General features: G+C 56.6%; 5 protein-coding genes across 5 annotated transcripts; 3 read left to right on the top strand and 2 right to left on the bottom strand.

Moving 5' to 3' along the window:
- Positions 1–1413: 1413 nt before the first annotated feature.
- Positions 1414–4769, top strand: SPBR_05552 (uncharacterized protein; the record flags this gene model as incomplete). The annotated part of the gene is made up of 7 exons (XM_040763815.1): positions 1414–1449; positions 1577–1604; positions 1786–1892; positions 1980–2567; positions 2753–2799; positions 2841–3240; positions 3339–4769. 7 exons carry the CDS (start codon positions 1414–1416, stop codon positions 4767–4769), a joined length of 2637 nt encoding a protein of 878 aa, XP_040622483.1.
- A 357-nt stretch (positions 4770–5126) lies between these two features.
- SPBR_06034 (uncharacterized protein) lies at positions 5127–6231 on the bottom strand (the record flags this gene model as incomplete). The annotated part of the gene is made up of 2 exons (XM_040764296.1): positions 5127–6095; positions 6166–6231. 2 exons carry the CDS (start codon positions 6229–6231, stop codon positions 5127–5129), a joined length of 1035 nt encoding a protein of 344 aa, XP_040622482.1.
- Positions 6232–8039: 1808 nt separating this feature from the next.
- Positions 8040–10928, top strand: SPBR_05596 (mhck ef2 kinase domain family protein; the record flags this gene model as incomplete). The annotated part of the gene is made up of 1 exon (XM_040763859.1): positions 8040–10928. The coding sequence occupies one exon, from the start codon at positions 8040–8042 to the stop codon at positions 10926–10928; it is 2889 nt and encodes a 962-aa protein (XP_040622481.1).
- A 790-nt stretch (positions 10929–11718) lies between these two features.
- Positions 11719–13391, top strand: SPBR_05823 (acyl-CoA dehydrogenase family protein; the record flags this gene model as incomplete). The annotated part of the gene is made up of 2 exons (XM_040764086.1): positions 11719–12971; positions 13055–13391. The coding sequence occupies 2 exons, from the start codon at positions 11719–11721 to the stop codon at positions 13389–13391; spliced, it is 1590 nt and encodes a 529-aa protein (XP_040622480.1).
- A 1720-nt stretch (positions 13392–15111) lies between these two features.
- Positions 15112–16671, bottom strand: SPBR_05873 (cellular nucleic acid-binding protein; the record flags this gene model as incomplete). The annotated part of the gene is made up of 6 exons (XM_040764136.1): positions 15112–15260; positions 15351–15629; positions 15717–15745; positions 15815–15849; positions 15997–16016; positions 16614–16671. 6 exons carry the CDS (start codon positions 16669–16671, stop codon positions 15112–15114), a joined length of 570 nt encoding a protein of 189 aa, XP_040622479.1.
- Positions 16672–17375: the final 704 nt, after the last annotated feature.

Raw genomic sequence — 17375 nt, 5'->3', positions numbered from 1 at the left:
GTTCTGAATCGCATTCCGCCGTTGGTCTCGGGTGCCTTTGCAGACGAGACAGCATCTGCCAAGATTAGACAATACGCCTTCTCGAGACATAGAGGGATAAATACGACGCAAAAGGATGGCCTTGTCCCAAGCTTCATCAATCCAAGGCAATATCTGAGCTTGGGAGGTGCGAGGATGCGGCAGAGGGCCGAGAGGCAACTAAAAGCTGCACTGTGTCCAAATACCACCACCTGGAACTTCTTAATTGCAAAGCATTCTAGAGGTGACAAGAGAGTCCTGCAGCTCAGAATGTCAATGTAGTTTGCGGTGTCAAAGCCGCCGTCTTGCTTCCTTCCCGTTTGAGAGCAGCGATGTTGTTGCCACGAACTTCTCTCAAAGATCAGTGGAAGGAGCCCCCGATGCGCCGACCCGTTGGTCTGGCCCGCTGGCTCCACCAAACAATCCAGTCATGGACTAATTACGAAATATATAGCAAAAGCTCTGGCCACCAGCAAAGACAGGGTTCCTTTTCCCAAACTGGCCTAGACGGAGAGGAGGCATTCGCAAAAACACAAGGAAAAGAAAACAAGAAACAAGAACGAGCGAGAGAAAGAACGGCTATGTCGCCTCCTCCACTCTTACATGCCTGCACACATGCATACATGCACATGGTCACATAGCACGACGTGCCTCATTTTCTTCCTCTTGTCTCGATGCTCTCCGCATTCTATCCTCGCCGTGTCGAAGCTGTGCTGCATCAAACAGGCGTTCTTCCTTTGTCTCTCTGGCATCTCATCTTCGCCTTGGTACCTGCCTTCCCGTCTGCCGTCCCAACGCTCTTTCCGTCTTGTCCTCCCGGCTCCATTCTCCAGCTCCTTCCTCCAGCCGGCTCTATCTATGTGGTGACGCCACTTTTGTACATCATTTGTGTATTTGGTGTTGCTTCGTGTTTTGTCTCGGTCGACATCCCCTCTTTCCTGGCTAATATCGCCTGCGTGTCTCCGCCCCTCGGACCTCTCTTCATTCCTCTCCTGACTGCTCCGTTTTCTTTCCCTTGTTCTCTTTGCTGTTTTCTGTACAAGTCTCAGCCATTTGGCGGCTTCTCGTCTTGCCGTCGTGTTTTGGCCCATCGCTCTTGCCTCGCGGTTCCTGGTGTCTCGCTTGTTTAGCTCCAGTCGCCCTTTCCACTGCTCGTTCCTCACGCCTCGCGACCCACTTATCGGGCAACCACCACCCCTAACAACCCCCCAAGCTCATTTAAAGCTCCGCGTCGCGGCTCCTTCTTCCGGACGCTCTTTCTTTCGCTCTTCTTGCCTTGTTGCCTTCTCGTCTGCGTGATTTTTTGTTGTCCTTTTCTGCATCGTCCATTTTGCTTTCGATTGCTTATCGCGCTTCACTTCTCCCCTCAGGACGCTCAATCGCTTTTCCAACGCGATGGCTCTTCAGAGTGGGGAGGACATCTACGCCACGGTACGCATCTTTGTCTCAGCTTCCCAGACGGTGGTCACCTGTCTCTCCCCCGCAAACCGCAGCGACATCGCCTTTTAATATTTATGTTTTCTCGTGAGATTAACATGCTGATGACGCCCCATTGCAGCTTCTTACGAGCGACACGTACTTGCCAGGTATGTTTTGGTTGAGACAACTGAGATTCTGGGCTTATTGTTGCGAGGCCGAACTGAGCTCTCGAAGCTCCGGAAGCTGACCGAGCTCCGGATCGCGAGACCTCCTTTCGGCCCGGTTTACAGCTGCACGTCTTCTTTTGTCTGCTTCGGTGCACGTGCTAAAGCCCTGTCCACCCTCCAGGCGCCCTTGTTCTGGCCCACTCGCTCCGCGATGCCGGCACGTCCAAGAAGCTGGCCGTCCTGGCCACGCTCGACTCCGTGTCCGCCGAGGTCATTACCCAGCTCAAAGTGCGCTCCCAGCTCCCAGCTCCCAGCCTCGTCCTTGTTCCTCTTCCCACTCCTCGGCTGTGCTTTCTTGGCAACTGACACGCGCAGAATGTGTACGACTACGTGATATCCGTGCCGCGTATCAAAAACGAGGCCTCGGCCGGCAAACTTCACCTCATGAACCGCCCCGATCTCCACTCCGCCTTCACCAAGATCAACCTCTGGAAACAAGCCCAGTTCCGCAAGATCGTCTACATCGACGCCGATGTTGTCGCGTACCGGGCCCCCGATGAGCTCTTTGACCTCCCCCACGCCTTTGCCGCAGCACCAGACATCGGCTGGCCCGATCTGTTCAACACCGGCGTCATGGTCCTCACACCCAATGTCGGCGAGTACTACGCCCTCTCTGCCATGGCCCAGCGCGGCATCTCTTTTGACGGCGCCGACCAGGGCCTCCTGAACATGTATTTTAAGAACTCCTACCACCGCCTGCCATTTACCTACAACGTCACTCCGTCTGCTCACTACCAGTACCTTCCGGCGTACCGCCACTTCCAATCGAATGTCACCATGGTCCACTTCATCGGCTCCGACAAACCATGGACCCGGGGCCGCGGTGCTTCCCACGGTGGCGGTGTCTACGACGAGATGGTCGGACAGTGGTGGGCTGTTTACGATCGCCATTATCGCCCTGCTGTACGTTAGCTCCTTGTTGGTCTTCTATGGGCTTGGCGCCCGTTCCATATTATATGGCGTACTGACATGACCTTCCCCTGACAGTCCCCTCCTCCGAAGGGGTCCAATCTTCCCGCGAAGAATCCACCCCCAGAGATTGTTCAGTACTTTGTGAAAGGCGAATATCACCCGACCATTACGTACAGAATAACTCCCGGCGAGCCCTCCTTGGATCTCGGGCGCTCGACATACGGTCAGCATTCAGAAACTCTGCCGCCTCCTCCCCCGTCCCAGTCGTTTTATGCGTCCCGCGAGCATCAGCACCTGCAACATTCCCCAGCACCAGCAGCACCACCACCACAAAACAATGAACATGACCATGGACCACCTGACCAGCAACCTCATTATCCTCATCACCACCATGAACATCAACATGACAAATTTCACAGTCATCATGATCAAAACCAGTCCCATGAGCATGATCGCTCCGAACCTGCTCCTCCCCCAGCGTCCTCTCTTTTGTTTCAGCAAGACACCTCGCACCACCCGCCCCATGTTGTCTCTTTTGCGATTTCTGATGGGAACACGCGCACTGAGACTCGAGAAGACCAGGTTCCGGGTCCACAACCGGGAACGTCTCAACCTCCGGCACAAGAGCAAAAGCATGAGCCAGAACGACCCCCAATGGAGCCCAGTTGGGATGCTCAATGGTATGTTGGCCGCTGTACTGAATTATAGAGATCCCAAAATGAGACGTCTTGCTAACATGCTGTCCTTCTCTTTTTTAGGCAGCCACCGCCGACAAATGCTAAACCGGAGGCAATGAACTTCCCGCAGACCCACTACGAAATGTCCCGCGACGCAACGCCGTTCATCCCGCCGCCGCGGTACGCGAGTCCGCCGCGCGACATGTGGTATGAAGTGCCAAAGGCGGCCCCTGCCCCTGCGCACGAGCGGCCGGCAGCCATCTTCCCATGGGAGACGCACCAACCACCAGCGACCCGTGTCTTTGCCGAGCCACCGCCGCCACCAGCCCCCTTATCTGAACCGACCCGAGCCGAAACGCATTCGGGTCAGTCGGGCGACCATCCACACCCTTCCTTCCAGGAGCCAGGAGCTGAGCCATCTATGACCACAGGTTCGCCCTCGATGGATTTGAAGACGGAGCCCACCACACCAACCATGCCATCGACCGCTCGTGACGTGCCGCCCTCTGACCCCTGGGCGTCGTTTACGCGAACCAACGCTTGGGACGGGGTGCCCCAGATCGAGCGGTACGTCGACGCTTTCCAGAAGCAGCACCGCCGAGTGAGGAGCCGTGGCCAAGCGCCCGGTGGCGGTCTGCGATCAGGAACCAGTGTCGGTGACGTGAGCGGTGGCGGTGGCGCTGACGACGCCGCCTCCGCGCCGTGGAGGCGCGGCTCCAAAGTCACAGACTTCCCCAGCGAAGTAGAACGACCCAGTCTACCCGTCACACCAGCGCCGATTCGTCGATCCAGTTACTGGGGCAGTGGTGGTCCCAGCTTTGGCACAGACGATGACGATGCGGAAGGCGGTGACGGCACGCACCTGCTGCCGGCTGCCGATGGTGTGCCGAAGCAGGCCGACTGGGTATGTGTGCATGGCGTAGTGTGGACGCCGGCAGACTGCCTCTGCGAACATCTGCGACGCTATCGTATTGCTGGTCTTGGCGATCATAGCGATCTAAAAGACCAAGATCGTAGTGATGACCTGAAACGTACTAACAATCTTGGGAACAACAAGGATCCGGCCACGCAGCTGCAGAAGCTGGCCAAACAGCAGTCAGAAATACTATTCCAGAAGCTGGGCAACGCCGGCGATGCCGACCGGGGTGAGGCTAGCGATGCACCCCGTACCATCCCGCTGCGGCCGCTTCCTTTTGGATCCGAGAACATCGAGTCCCCAACCTATGTCGCCCAGGCGCCGCCCGCCGTGGTCAGCCCGAAACCGATCAAGCCCGGCGGTCTCGAGACCAGCTCAGTGCGCAGCATTTACGACCAAAGCAGTAGCAACAGCGGTGCAGCAGGCGCCGGCACGGGCGGCGACGACGTTACCATACCGCCCAATACCTCGGACACAAAGATTGCCGAGCCCTCGTATCTCGGCCCCGGCATCGTTTTCGAAAAGGACGAGAGCTACCCCGAGCAGGAAGTGGCGGCAGCGCTGCCCTCGGAAGAGGAATTGGATGTACTGGATACATGAGAGGTTTGTTTCCCTTTGTTTTGCTGCTGTATTTCTTTTGTTTTGGCACTTTTTGAGAGGAGCGGGGAAGAGACTTTGGAAGCAAAATTGGATAATGGCATGATAGGGAGGACATCAATGGGTCGGGGACGGTGCGAGGCACCATTGTACTGTACGATGGTAGGACTATTGCATGTGTATGGCATATATTTCTTTCTTCCCTCTCTCGTGGCCTCATTTATTGTCGCCCACTTTGTCGGCGATTCGTACGGCAATAATGCATGTATGGAGGGTATATTTCAAAACACTATCCAACGGAAATAAGAACATCCTAATAAAGCACACAATCCAGGTGTCCTTCGCATAACAACTACAATCTTACAGCTTTGACTCGGCCGCAGCAGTAGCAGCAGCTGCCTCCGTAGCAGGGGCATCTTGCACAGCAGGAGCGCCGTCGGTATCGGCAGCAGGAGCAGAGACAAGGGCGTCAGCAGCAGCACCAGCCGCGTCTTCCTTGGCACCGCCGGCGCGCTCCAGAATCCAGTCGCCGACCTCGCGGTAAAACAGCTGGCGGTCCGCCAGGGGCTCGCCGTGCAGCTGGTGCACCCACTTCTCGTAGCTGCGGAAGGTCTTGTCCGGGACGGCCGTTGCCGACGTGTCGAACCACTTCTTGCTGGCGACGAAGCTGGTGCACTTGTCGGCGTCGCCGTGGCCCACCCAGATGCTCTTGACGCTGGGGCCCGGCTTCACGCGGCCCTGGGCAATCTCCGTCACACGGTCCAGCAGGGCCGCCAAGCCCTCGAGGGTGCCCGTGTCGTGGCACAGCGGATCGGCCTCGAGTGCGGCCCGGATGTCCTTGTCGCGGCTGAGGTACGCGACGGGGATCTTGTTCTTGATCTGGAAGTTGGGCAGCAGGCGGCTCGCGAGGCGGCCCACGGAAATCTTCAGGGCGCTGGGCTCCTCGCCGGCGGGGAACCCGAAAAAGGGCGCCTCGAGCAGCCAGCCGCGGACCTTGGACACGACCTCCGCCTCGTGCGCCGAGCCGGCGGGCGCCGCCATGAGCGTGGCGACCTCGTTGCCGCCCATGGAGTGGCCGGCCACAAAGACGGGCGTCTCGTCGCCGAGGTGCGGCTTGATGAAGGCGACAATGTCGGCCAAGACCGTGGCCGTGGGCCCCGAGCGGCCCTTGTCGGCGGGTTTCTGGACGCTGCGGCCCCAGCCGCGCTGGTCGAAACCGTAGACGGCGATGCCGCGTTCGGCGAGGGTGGGGAAGAATTCGCGGTAGTTGTTGATGTGGTCGCTGAAGCCGTGGATGGCGATGAGCTTGGCACGGACGGGGCCGTCAGGCTGTACGAGAAAGGGGGAGGTCAGCTCGATGTTCAGTCCAGAAGCAGACCAAAGGCCGGCGGCGACTTACCAGCCACGTCTTGGTGTACAGCTCCTGGCCGTTCACCGTAAAGGTGCCTTCTGAAATGTTGACCATTGTGGCGATGTGCAAAACCGCAAAGATTAGAAATGGGTGGTTGGAGGAGTCGAAACGCTGTCGAACGATGGGGGAGAGGGTGCGAGAGGATGTGTGTGCAGGGCGATGGCGTTATACGAGGCGTTTGAAGAGGGATGGGCGACGTATGGGACCAAAATGCACGTGAAGGTCAGATTGGCAAACAAGCAACAGCTTTTGGAAGGCACAGTGGAGAAACGCAGCAGCTGTCGCGTCTATTGTGGGTCGATCCAGCAGCGCGGTTGGTGGGGATTTGGGGAGAGCTTGGAGCGGGGATGGGCACTAAAGTCTCGGGGAAAGATGGGCTGTGATGGTCAAAGGCGGAAAGAACGAGCGGGAGGAAAGAGCATTCCGGAGTGAGCCCAGTGTTCGCGCCATAGCTCCTTCCAGAGACATGACTACTCAGGCCAAACGCCTCACAGCAGCTACATCGTGGTCATTGTTACAGTACACCAAGGACGCCACGCCATGATATACTCTGTAGAGAGCAATGTCGAAAGCAGTACAAATCTTGCAGCTTGACTGAAGGTCCGACGATGCGCCTTATTGCCCGTACGACGTTCTCCGTGTCTGGTAGGCGTACCTGCCCGAATAGTGGAGCTTGTTCGGCCTTAGCATCTTGTCTCAGGGAGAGCACATATGCTCTACGACGTAGATATGCTATTACGCCAAGGCTACCAACTCGGTAACCTTTGTCGCTTCCCGGTGGGCAAGCTGTATCGATTGCACAGCTGAGAAGCGGAGAAGCGGAGAAGCAGCCGCAGCTGCAGCCATAGCCATAGGAGATGTAGCAATCTTAACTTGCCGAGACGTTGACACGGTTTGAAGCGTTGAGATGCAAGAAGACGTTGGCCAATGCTTGCACGAGGCTTACGCACGGCACCATGAGCACTTGTTCAAAGGACACGACGGACGTTTGCGCGTGGAGTGATGTTGATGGTGCCGCTGTTCTGGCTGTCGGATCTCTTGATCTTTCCCACTGTGACTCACTAGTGCAGTTCTCCGGACGGGGCGCAGTCGTGCCTTCCCTCGAACCCCAACCCAACAGCGTCACTTGCAAGGCAGGAGCCATCCCGCTGTCCCAAACAAACCCCTAAACGCAGATCGCCCGTCCAGTTCGCCTTGTTCTCTTCGACCGAGCCTCAGTCTCAGTCTCAATCTCTCGGTCACGATCCCAGTGAGCCAGTCTAATCGCTGCCCAATGTCTGCCTCTCGCATGGCTGGTGCATGTTTTCTCCTCGCACCATGGCTCCGCCTCAACACTTCCCCGTCCGACCCGCCTGCTGCCATTACACCACCAAAAATGCTACGACGCGAGATACAACCAACAAACAGCAAAGGATTCCCTTGTACGGAATCCGTCGTGCACTTGACGGAATTCAACTAGCGGTCCCAGCGATGTTACTCGCTGATAGGTAGCTGCGTGCTGCGGTGCTCGTTCGCCTGACTCCACTCCCTCGACGCGCAGTGGTCTGGAGACAGCCATAACCGTCCGTCCAGTAATCGGCGTCAAGGCAGCCTTGCCAAGAATCGAAGGACTCATTCGGCTGCATTGCCAGTTGGCACATGCGCTTGGATAAGGAGAGGCATCGGGGAGGCATTAAATATTTGCGTCTCTCCTGCTCTCGCAAAGTTGAACTCGTCTTTGCCTGCTTGAAGATTCTCAGGCCATTTGTTGTTTCTTTTATCGTGATTCTTCCACAAAAAGGCATCGACAAATTTACACTCACTGAAACCGGAACCAAGTCAGCTGGACACGGGCTTGCTTTCCCATCACACCACATAACATAATGTCCGCTCCAACACAGCGCCCCCGGCGCTCGTCTGACCTAGCGCTGCCTCCGCCATATGAGGCGACTGATTCGGCCAACAGCGGTGCAGATATCGACACGCACAGCGAACAAGCACCAGGGGCCACCGAGTATCCGGACGAAAAGGCCATTCTCAAACAGCGGGATGCCCAGCAAAATGCAGCCTCCCGTGACAACGCCTATTCCAACCCGTACACCAGCCCGGTTGCCAACCAGTCCTCTCAGCGGGGCTTTTTCCGCAGCTCCATCAGCAACCTGCGGGAGACCTTTTCAGGGCCCTGGACAGCAGCCGAGCGAAACGCCAGCCAGATGGAGCAGTTTGCCCGGCGCCTCGAAGTTCAGAACCGGATGGGGCCGTCCGCGGCCGAGGCTGAAAAGCGAGTCCTGCAGCTCCAAAGCGACGCCGCGCAGGCTAGCACCCGCGCCGGGCCCCGCGTGTCGACGGGCATCTTCAAGGCCTCGTGCTCGACCGACCTGCTGTTTCTCATTGACGCCACAGGCTCCATGATGCCCTACATCGAGGCCGCCAAGATCCAAGTCAAGGAAATTGTCAACGACATCAACCGGACATTCTTCAATGAAGCCGACGTGCGCGTGGCCGTCGTCGCGTACCGCGACCACGGAGAAAAGAAACACTTTCAGTTTCTGGATTTCACCGCGGACGTCCACAAGGTCTTCAAGTTCCTCGACAAGCTAACGGCCTATGGTGGCGGCGACACCGCGGAAGACGTCCTGGGTGGCCTCGACCAGGCACTCAAAGCGTCGTGGAAGCACCAGACACGGTGCATCATGCACATTGCCGACGCGCCCGCCCACGGCTCCAACCTGCACGACATGGGCCGCGAAAAGGACCACTTCCATATGGTCGGCAAGGAGCCGCATGGCCTGCAGTACCAGCTGGTCCTCAAGGAGATGATCAATCGCAAGCTCAACTACGTGTTCTTTCGAATCAGGTTCATCACGGACCGCATGCTCTTTTCGTTCATGATGGTCTACGGCCAACACACGACGGCCTGCAATCTTCATCGCGAGAACAAACATGCCCTCGAATCCCGCCGGTGGTTGAAGAGCCAGACGGCCCGCAACCGGGCGCAGATGCAGCGGGCGTCGTCGGACAAGGAGTACGCGGAGAAGAAGATGCAGGACGAGGGCGGCCTCTACTTTGCAGAGGTGCAGCTCGGCAGCAGCTACAGCTCGCTCCGCCACCTGGTCGTCAATGGCGTCACGGCATCCTCATCGCGGACTGCCGTGCGTCTGTCATCCAGCCTGTCGGCCAGCGGCAGACGCAATCGGCCGAGCATCACGAATTCCAAGCTGGCACACCAGAAGGCACCGCTCAGCGATCTGGCCGAGGACGACGAGGTGGATGTTTTCGAAGATTGCCGCGAGTGGCTGAATGGGCGCGACGTTCGTGGGGCCCGCGATGCGACCGATGCCAGTACGCTGGCCGAGACGATTGTCGAGGCCGACGAAGAGGACGAAGAGGGGAAGGACCCGGTCGAGCCAAACAAGCCAAACCCCTTTGAATTTGACACGAGCGAGCCGCAGTGGAACGTACCGGGCTGGCTGGACCATACCATGCACGTCAAGGCCTTTTCACCGGATGTGATTGACATTGCGCCGCCAACGACTGCCTCGGCAGGCCAAGCGAGCGAAGCCACTGCTGCTGCTGCCGCGCCTGGAGCTGCTACATCGATTCTTGACCGCATGATGCTGAGCGACGACAACATCCGCATCAGCACAAACGAGCTGGTCATCCTCCGGCGCACGAAGCCGTTTGCCCAAGGCGCCCTGCGCTTCGCGTCGTATGCGCGGACGCGAGAATCCACCAACCCGCTGGTCGTCAAGACGTTCAAGGCCAACGGCAAGCGGCTGGCCGATCTCGCCGAGGACATGCGCATGCAGGCGCTGTGCAAGGCGTTTGCGCTCGAGTTCAACAGCCTGGTGACCAGCGAGGCGCACGCGCTCGACTTTATTGTGGTGACGTGCCTGCAGCCGATGACGGCGGACGGCGTCGTGTCCAGGGGCAGCAGCACGGCCCGTGACGAAGAGACACAGGAGTGCCTGTCGCTCGAGCCGATGCTGGACAACGGCCGCTATGTCAAGTACAACAACAACTGCGGCGGCGTCAACGACGACAGCGGGTCCGAGATCAGCAAGGCGGCGCAGGCCTTTTCGCACTTTACCTTTGAGCGGTCGCGGGGTGAGCTGCTCGTGGCGGACCTGCAGGGCGTCGACAACGTGCTGACAGACCCGGCCATCCACACGCGGGACCCGCACCGGTTCGTGCTGACGGACACGAACCTGGGCGTGGACGGCTTCAAGCTCTTCTTCTCGACGCACACGTGCAACAGCGTGTGCGAGACGCTGGGCCTCCGGTCCAAGTCGGAGATGTTTATCAGCAACGCCTTTGACTACCGCACCGACTGGCCAGCGATTCCCTACCACCACGCCACGGCCGTCCACGGCGCCGCCGCGACCAGCAACAGCAGCAACAGCAGCAACTCCGGCCCCAATGCCAGCAAGCGCTCCGGCAAGAACAACGAGCCCGACACGCTCGTCTGCTGCTCCAACAAGCTGTGCAGCAAGATTGTGCGTGTCTCGACGGCCAAGAAGACGCCGCCCAGCTTCTACTGGTGCAACAAGTGCTGGCCGCAGCTGCGCTCGTCGACGGTCAAGCGCGTGTGCGCGACGCCCGGCGCGTTCCACGAGTTTGAGGTGTCCAAGTTCTTCTTTGAGTCGCAGGGCCAGTTGATGCCGCAGACCTGCGCCGCCCACGGCGGCATGCCCAGTCTGCCGGTCGCCTTTGATCCCAAGGCCAAGGCGCTCGCCTTTTTCAAGCGCCGCCGTCCTGGCGCCGCAAACTAAGCGGGTGCGGTCGGTGGGCATGTGGCGTGTCTTGTTTTCCATTTCTCGTGATTCCCATTCTTGTCGGAGGTTCGTTTTGGATTGTGGTCTACTTTGTCGGTTTTGTTTTCACAGCATAATATGTGTATAAAATATCGTTTTGCGTCATGAATTGTTTGTTTCCAGCATGTTTGTTCACCGAATCATGTTATATTTCTGCAACATTCGAGTTCCGCGTCTATGCATCTCTGGTGATAAAAAGTGTACTGAGGTATTGGTGGTGGTAAAAGCACTCCATATTCAATAAGAGCCTCATATGAATGCCAAAGTGAACCGTTCCTGGACGACTCCCACATTCGGAACAGCTAGGCGAGTTTACTGGCACGCGAATGTGGAGCAGGCTGTGCCGTTCGGCCAATCATACGGCGTCTAATGTGGCTATCGGTCAGCGGGTCTGGGGAGCCCAGACACCAGTTCCGTTTCTGGGGCGTCCCACTGCTGAGAGCCGAGGCACAACTCGTTGTAGGTGTGCTGACTCGCATAACTGGCGACTCTGATTACAGAAGGTCCGGCTGGCGTCGGGGTAGGCCACCAGTGGGCGTCTTTGAGGGGAAGGCACGATTGATGACCACGAACGTCGCTTGCCCTTTGAGTAACTTGTCTTGTTTCTGTTCCTTCTTTGTGTTTTCCTTTTTGTCCTCTTCTTTTCTTTTTCGCTCCCACATCCCTACTTCGTCTTCTTGCCGAACCAACACAATCCGCTGCGTCACGACACCCCCGATTCTTCCACAGATTCCATCACATGCACAAAATGCCTATTCCGGACAAGACGTTTACACGGGACGAGGTCGCCGCGTCGGCCAAGAAGCTGACGGCCGAGGGCGGCGACGATGCCCCTGTGCTCTTCATCATCGACGCCGTCGTCTACGATGTGGCCGACTTCCTCGACGCGCACCCCGGCGGCGAGTTCGTGCTGCGCCAGGTCGCCGGCAAGGACGCCACGTCGGACTTTTACAACCTGCACCGCCAGGAGGCGCTCGAGAAGTACATTGACGACCTGGCCGTCGGCACGATCAAGGGCGAGACGCCCAGCATCGTGCGGCCCAAGCCGGGCGACCTGTCGCTTGTGCCCTATGCCGAGCCGCTGTGGCTGTCGCCCGTGTTCAAGACGCCGTACTTTAACGACTCGCACCGCCGGCTGCAGCGCGCGCTGCGCCAGTTTGTCGACACGCACGTCAAGCCCGAGGCCATTGAGAAGGAGCGCACGGGCGAGCACCTGGGCCAGCCGCTGATTGACAAGATGGCGGCCGCGGGCATCCTGCACATGCGCCTGGGGCCGGGCAAGCACCTGCACGGCGTGCGGCTGCTCAAGAGCGAGGCGAACCCCGACGGCGTCATGGACGGAAGCGAGTTTGACTACTTCCACGACATGATTGCGGCCCAGGAGTTTGTGCGGCCGGCGTCGCGCGGGTTCCAAGACGGCAACATGGCCGGGCTGACGATTGGCCTGACGGTGGTGCTGCACTACTCCAACGACGCGGCGCTGCAGAAGCGGGTCATGGAGGAGTGCCTGACGGGCCGCAAGAAGATTTGCCTGGCGATTACGGAGGCGTTTGCGGGCTCGGACGTGGCGCGGCTGCGCACGACGGCGGTCAAGACGGCCGACGGCAAGCACTACATTGTCAACGGCACCAAGAAGTGGATCACCAACGGCGTGTTCTGCGACTACTTTGTCGTGGGCTGCCAGACGGACAAGGGCATGAGCGTGCTGCTGGTGGAGCGCGGCGAGGGCGTCGAGACCAAGGCCATCAAGACGAGCTACTCGGCCGCAGCCGGCACCACCTACATCACCTTTGACAATGTCAAGGTGCCCGCCGGCAACCTCATGGGCCAAGAGAACAAGGGCATCTACGTCATCCTGGCCAACTTCAACCACGAGCGCTGGGGCATGGCCTGCGCCGTCAACCGCTACAGCCGCCTCGTCGTCGAGGAGTGCCTCAAGTGGTCGCACCAGCGCCTCGTCTTCGGCAAGCGTCTCATTGACCAGCCCGTCATTCGTCTAAAGTGAGTCCCACATCACCATACATGACACTATACATGGCACCATACGTGGCACCATCCATACGCGTGCATGGCTAACCGGACAGGCTCGCCAAAATGATTGCCCTCGTCGAGAGCCACCAGTCGTGGCTCGAGACCATCACCTACCAGATGTGCAAGCTGCCCTTTGACCAGCAGGCCAAGCACATGGGCGGCCCCATCGGCCTGCTCAAGATGAGCAGCACCCGCATGGCCCACGAGATCGCCGACGAGGCGGTCCAGATCTGGGGCGGCCGCGGTCTCACCCAGACCGGCATGGGCCGCGTCATTGAGAACTTCAACCGCACCTACAAGTTCGACGCCATCCTGGGCGGCGCCGAGGAGGTCCTGGGCGACCTGGGTGTGCGGCAAGCCATGAAGTTCATGCCCAAGGCCGTGCTATAAGGAGCTTGTCGTGTTGTAAAGGGTGATGGTGATGGTGATGGTGGACGTGTTTAGATACGAGGGCATTTGAATAGCATTTGAATAGCATTTGCGTAATGAAATAGTTTGGACGAGTCGAAATGGGTTTTTCTTTTTTTCTCAAATTTACATTGATTTACTTGTGATTTAATTGTTAAGTGAATCGAGTAGAATTTTCAGTGTTTGGATTGATTTTAAAAACATATAATATTTTTTTTAAAAAAAAAAATGAAATGAAAAAAAATTTTTAATTAATACTCTATGCCTATAAGGATTCTGTTCTATTTCATTGATTCGTCCTCACAATACACATTTATTCAACAACACGTGCCAGGCCTCACGGAAAATAAAACCTTTTACACCCGCCAAAGCCAAAGCCAAAAAAAAAAAAAGACTCCTGCAGAGGAAACCCTTTCAATAAAAAAGAGCATTATAATCCGGATGTTGACAACATGGAGGATCTAACGTGGGCCATGCTGGGGATTTGCGACAGCGCTGTCTGATGCGCAGCAGCACAAAAAGGGACAGGACACGGAGCGGAGAGAACGAGTGAGGGTCGTATGCAGGAGAAAAACGGTCACACGCATCAAAAGGGGTGGAAAACGGGGTGAGCAGCTGCAGCGGTTCGTCTGATCTCTCTGCCCCTCTCCTTCCTGCCTTGCTGCGACCCTCGTCAACCACACCCCAATTGGGAAGGCCCGAGAGGCAGACGGGGGAGAAGACCAGAAGGAAAGAAGGCTGGACGACAATATGGGATTACCCACAGACGTCGGAACGCCACACGAACCTTGGGTCTTCTAGAACACCCCTGCTTCCGTGATTGCCGTATTAGCCACCGAACGGATCAAACATCACCGAGCCGAGAGTGAACCGCCAGTTGCCTCTTTGGGACGATTTGCACTATACACTTTTCACGTCACACTTTTCTCTTTTCACTTTTCACGGCACGGAAGAGTTTGATAGTTAACTGCAATTTTTTTGGTGGCCTCCTCACAGGACGACCACATCATTGACGTGTGGTCCGACCGTTTTGACTCCGTTGGTAGAGAAATCCCTTTGCAAACGTTTCCATCATCCAGCGTCTTTTGCGCAAAAATCAGTACAAAGTTCGTTACGTTCAAATTTCTCGTGCAGAACATGGGAAAACGTGAAAGACAACAGAAGAATGCGACATGCGACATGCGATATGCGAAATGCGAGTGAAAAAGACGACAATTTCGGCTGTTGGACAGGGGGGGCAAAGTGGAAGACGAGAGAAAAGACACTTGGAAGTGACAAAATGAAACTTGTAAAAACGACGAAAATGAAATAACGACACAAGGAGAATATGAGAAGCATCCCGAAGAACAGCAGGAAGACGTCGAAAAAACACAGAAAAATCAAAGAATAAATCCCTTTGAATCACAGAGATCCCGTCCGCTTTTGTGTATCCAGTTGCCCATGTTCATACCATGCCCGACCCGTTTTGTGAACCTTTGCGCGTGAGCGGACAAAGGGTGCTTCCACAAGGAAAAAGGGAAAATGTATCTTGCCAACCTCTCTCCATCGATCTCGTGACTAAGCGCAATTCAAAAGAAGGCTGCTGCTTCGCTCTCTGGTGTACAGGGATTGTGGGTATGTCCGTTCTTTTCGTGGCCGAGGTGAGGTATGCCTACGATGAGCATGCTGCCGCTAAGGCAAGGCTACTGCTGGCATGGCCTCCTTAGTTGTTGGGGCAGTCGGCCTGGATGTGGCCGGGCTGCTGGCACTTGTAGCAGATCTTCTCGCCCGAGGTCGAGGCCTTGGGGCAGTCGCGCGAGAAGTGGCCGGTCTCGCCGCAATTGTAGCACTTGCTGCCGTTAACGCAATCGCCTGTCAAATGCTGTTAGCAAAAGTGTTCCGTAGGACTATACTTGTACGCTTCTAAGTGTGTGCGTGCATGGAAGACTCCGTAGTACTTACGCGACATGTGACCGACACCGCCGCAAGAGTAGCAGGTCTTGGCAGCACCACCGTACGAGCCGTAGCCGCCCGAGCTGCCGCCGTACGAGTTGTTGTAAGAGCTCTTGGGGCAGTTGCGAGCAATGTGGCCGACTTCACCGCACTTGTAGCACTCGGCGCCCGACGACTGGCCACCACCAGGGGCACCACCCGAGCTGGGGCAGTCACGGGAGATGTGGCCAGCCTGGCCGCACCGGTAGCACGTCTTGGTATCCTTAGGACCTTCCGGGCAGTCACGGCCTATCAAGCATAGTTAGTTTTCGAGATTCGAGTGCGCATGTATAAACAGCCACAAATGCTGTACGCCATCACGGGTTCAAAGCTTACTCATGTGACCCTCGTTGCCACAGTTGTAGCTGGACAAAGAACGTTAGCTAATGTCGTCTGAAGGATGGCAGTACTGGCTGTCAGAACAGGTAACATACCACTTAGCAGCGCCACGGTTGGGGCAGTCACGGGCCTGATGAAAGGAGTTAGTATATCATTCGCAAAAGGAGGCGAGGAATCGTGAGATCCGCTGCAACGGCTGGAAGGCCGAAGCCGATCCCCGGGCCTCGAAAAATCCTCGAGACATGCATCGCGGCCCGAGAGCTTTATTTTGTCATACCTGATGGGTGGTAGCGCCGCCTAGACGGGTGAATGGTCAGCCTTGTTACTCCACACATGTACCAAATCAAGACAGAAAACGCGGGAAAATGGAAATATGAAGATCTGGGCAAGGCACCGGCTCCTTGGGCCTGCCCATACATGTTCACAACATTGAGAATGGGGCCTGGTGAAGATGGGTGAGAGGGGGTGGAGGCCGCCAATAGGAATTGCGTGTGGCCCGTCAAAGAGGCCATCAAGGTTGCTCGAATGACAATCTTCGGCCTCTTAAAGTAGCTTGGGGTGCAGACGACTGCGTCTTGTTCGGGAATACCCGAAACTAGCACGATCCCTCAGATCTGGCATCTGGGCATGGAGTATGGGGTAGATGTGTATTAAACAAAGTCGATGTCGCACGCCAGATGTGTGTCAAGTGACGACAACATGAGCTGCAATGGTGCAGGAACGGCAGTGATGCCAATGCATGGCTGGCCCCCGCCCCGCTTTGAGGGGGGAAAGTCCGCTTTTAGTGTAGTTCAGATTTTTTCGTTTTTCGATAACGATATTTTCCTGGTTGGAATCTCGCGCGGTGCCGATAAAGAAATCAATGCAAAAGAGCAGAAACAATCACAAACTTACAGCTGAAGCAAGCTCTGCCGCCGCTCTGCTGGCCGCCCTGCTGACCCTGGAAATCCATTTTGATTGTTGGTGGGAGGAAGAAACTGAAACCGTGGGAGGAAAAGTAGAGCAAGTCGTGGAGGATCGGATGTCTGCAAGTGCATTTGTTAGCTGTAATTCGGCGACAAGCAAGCGAGACCGCAAGGCCAATTGGTGTTCCAAAAGAGGCTCGAGGCCTGAAGATTCAGGTCCCGGTAGACAATAGACAAAGGCGAGGAGGAGAAACGCGTATTCGGTGACACTTTCGTGGGATCTGACGCGGCGAAGAGGTCCAAAAGATCTCGATCGCGGTGAGGGGAGAGGGGGCAAAGTAGCGTTGGGGGGAGGTACAGCGGAGGAGCATACAGACGCAAGACAGCTTCACAGAGGGTAATGTCGTGATGCGTAGGAAATGGGACAATGGAGGGTACTCACGAAAGACGGTTTGCGTGTGTGTTTGTTTTGGTTGAGGACAAGTTTGAGGCGAAGAGGCTCGAAAGTGGGAAGTGGATTTGTAGAAGGAGGGGCAACGGTTGAGATTTTATGGTTTGGTAAGATTTTTTTTCTTCTCGTTTTTAGTATTTATTTTTTTTGGCGTTAGTGTCGTTTTGCTGTCTGAAAACGTTTAGGGCTATGTTGGCAGGAGAGAAGTAGCGACTGTAGCGAAAGGCAGGAACGAAAAACGTATGGGGAAGGCACGCGAAGATATGAATCGAGCTGGAGGCGAAGAAAACGAATGGGACG

The sequence above is a fragment of the Sporothrix brasiliensis genome, assembly GCF_000820605.1.
Source record: "Sporothrix brasiliensis 5110 chromosome Unknown Cont15, whole genome shotgun sequence".
Lineage (NCBI taxonomy): Eukaryota > Fungi > Ascomycota > Sordariomycetes > Ophiostomatales > Ophiostomataceae > Sporothrix > Sporothrix brasiliensis.
This window is presented reverse-complemented; position numbering and strand designations above follow the sequence as displayed.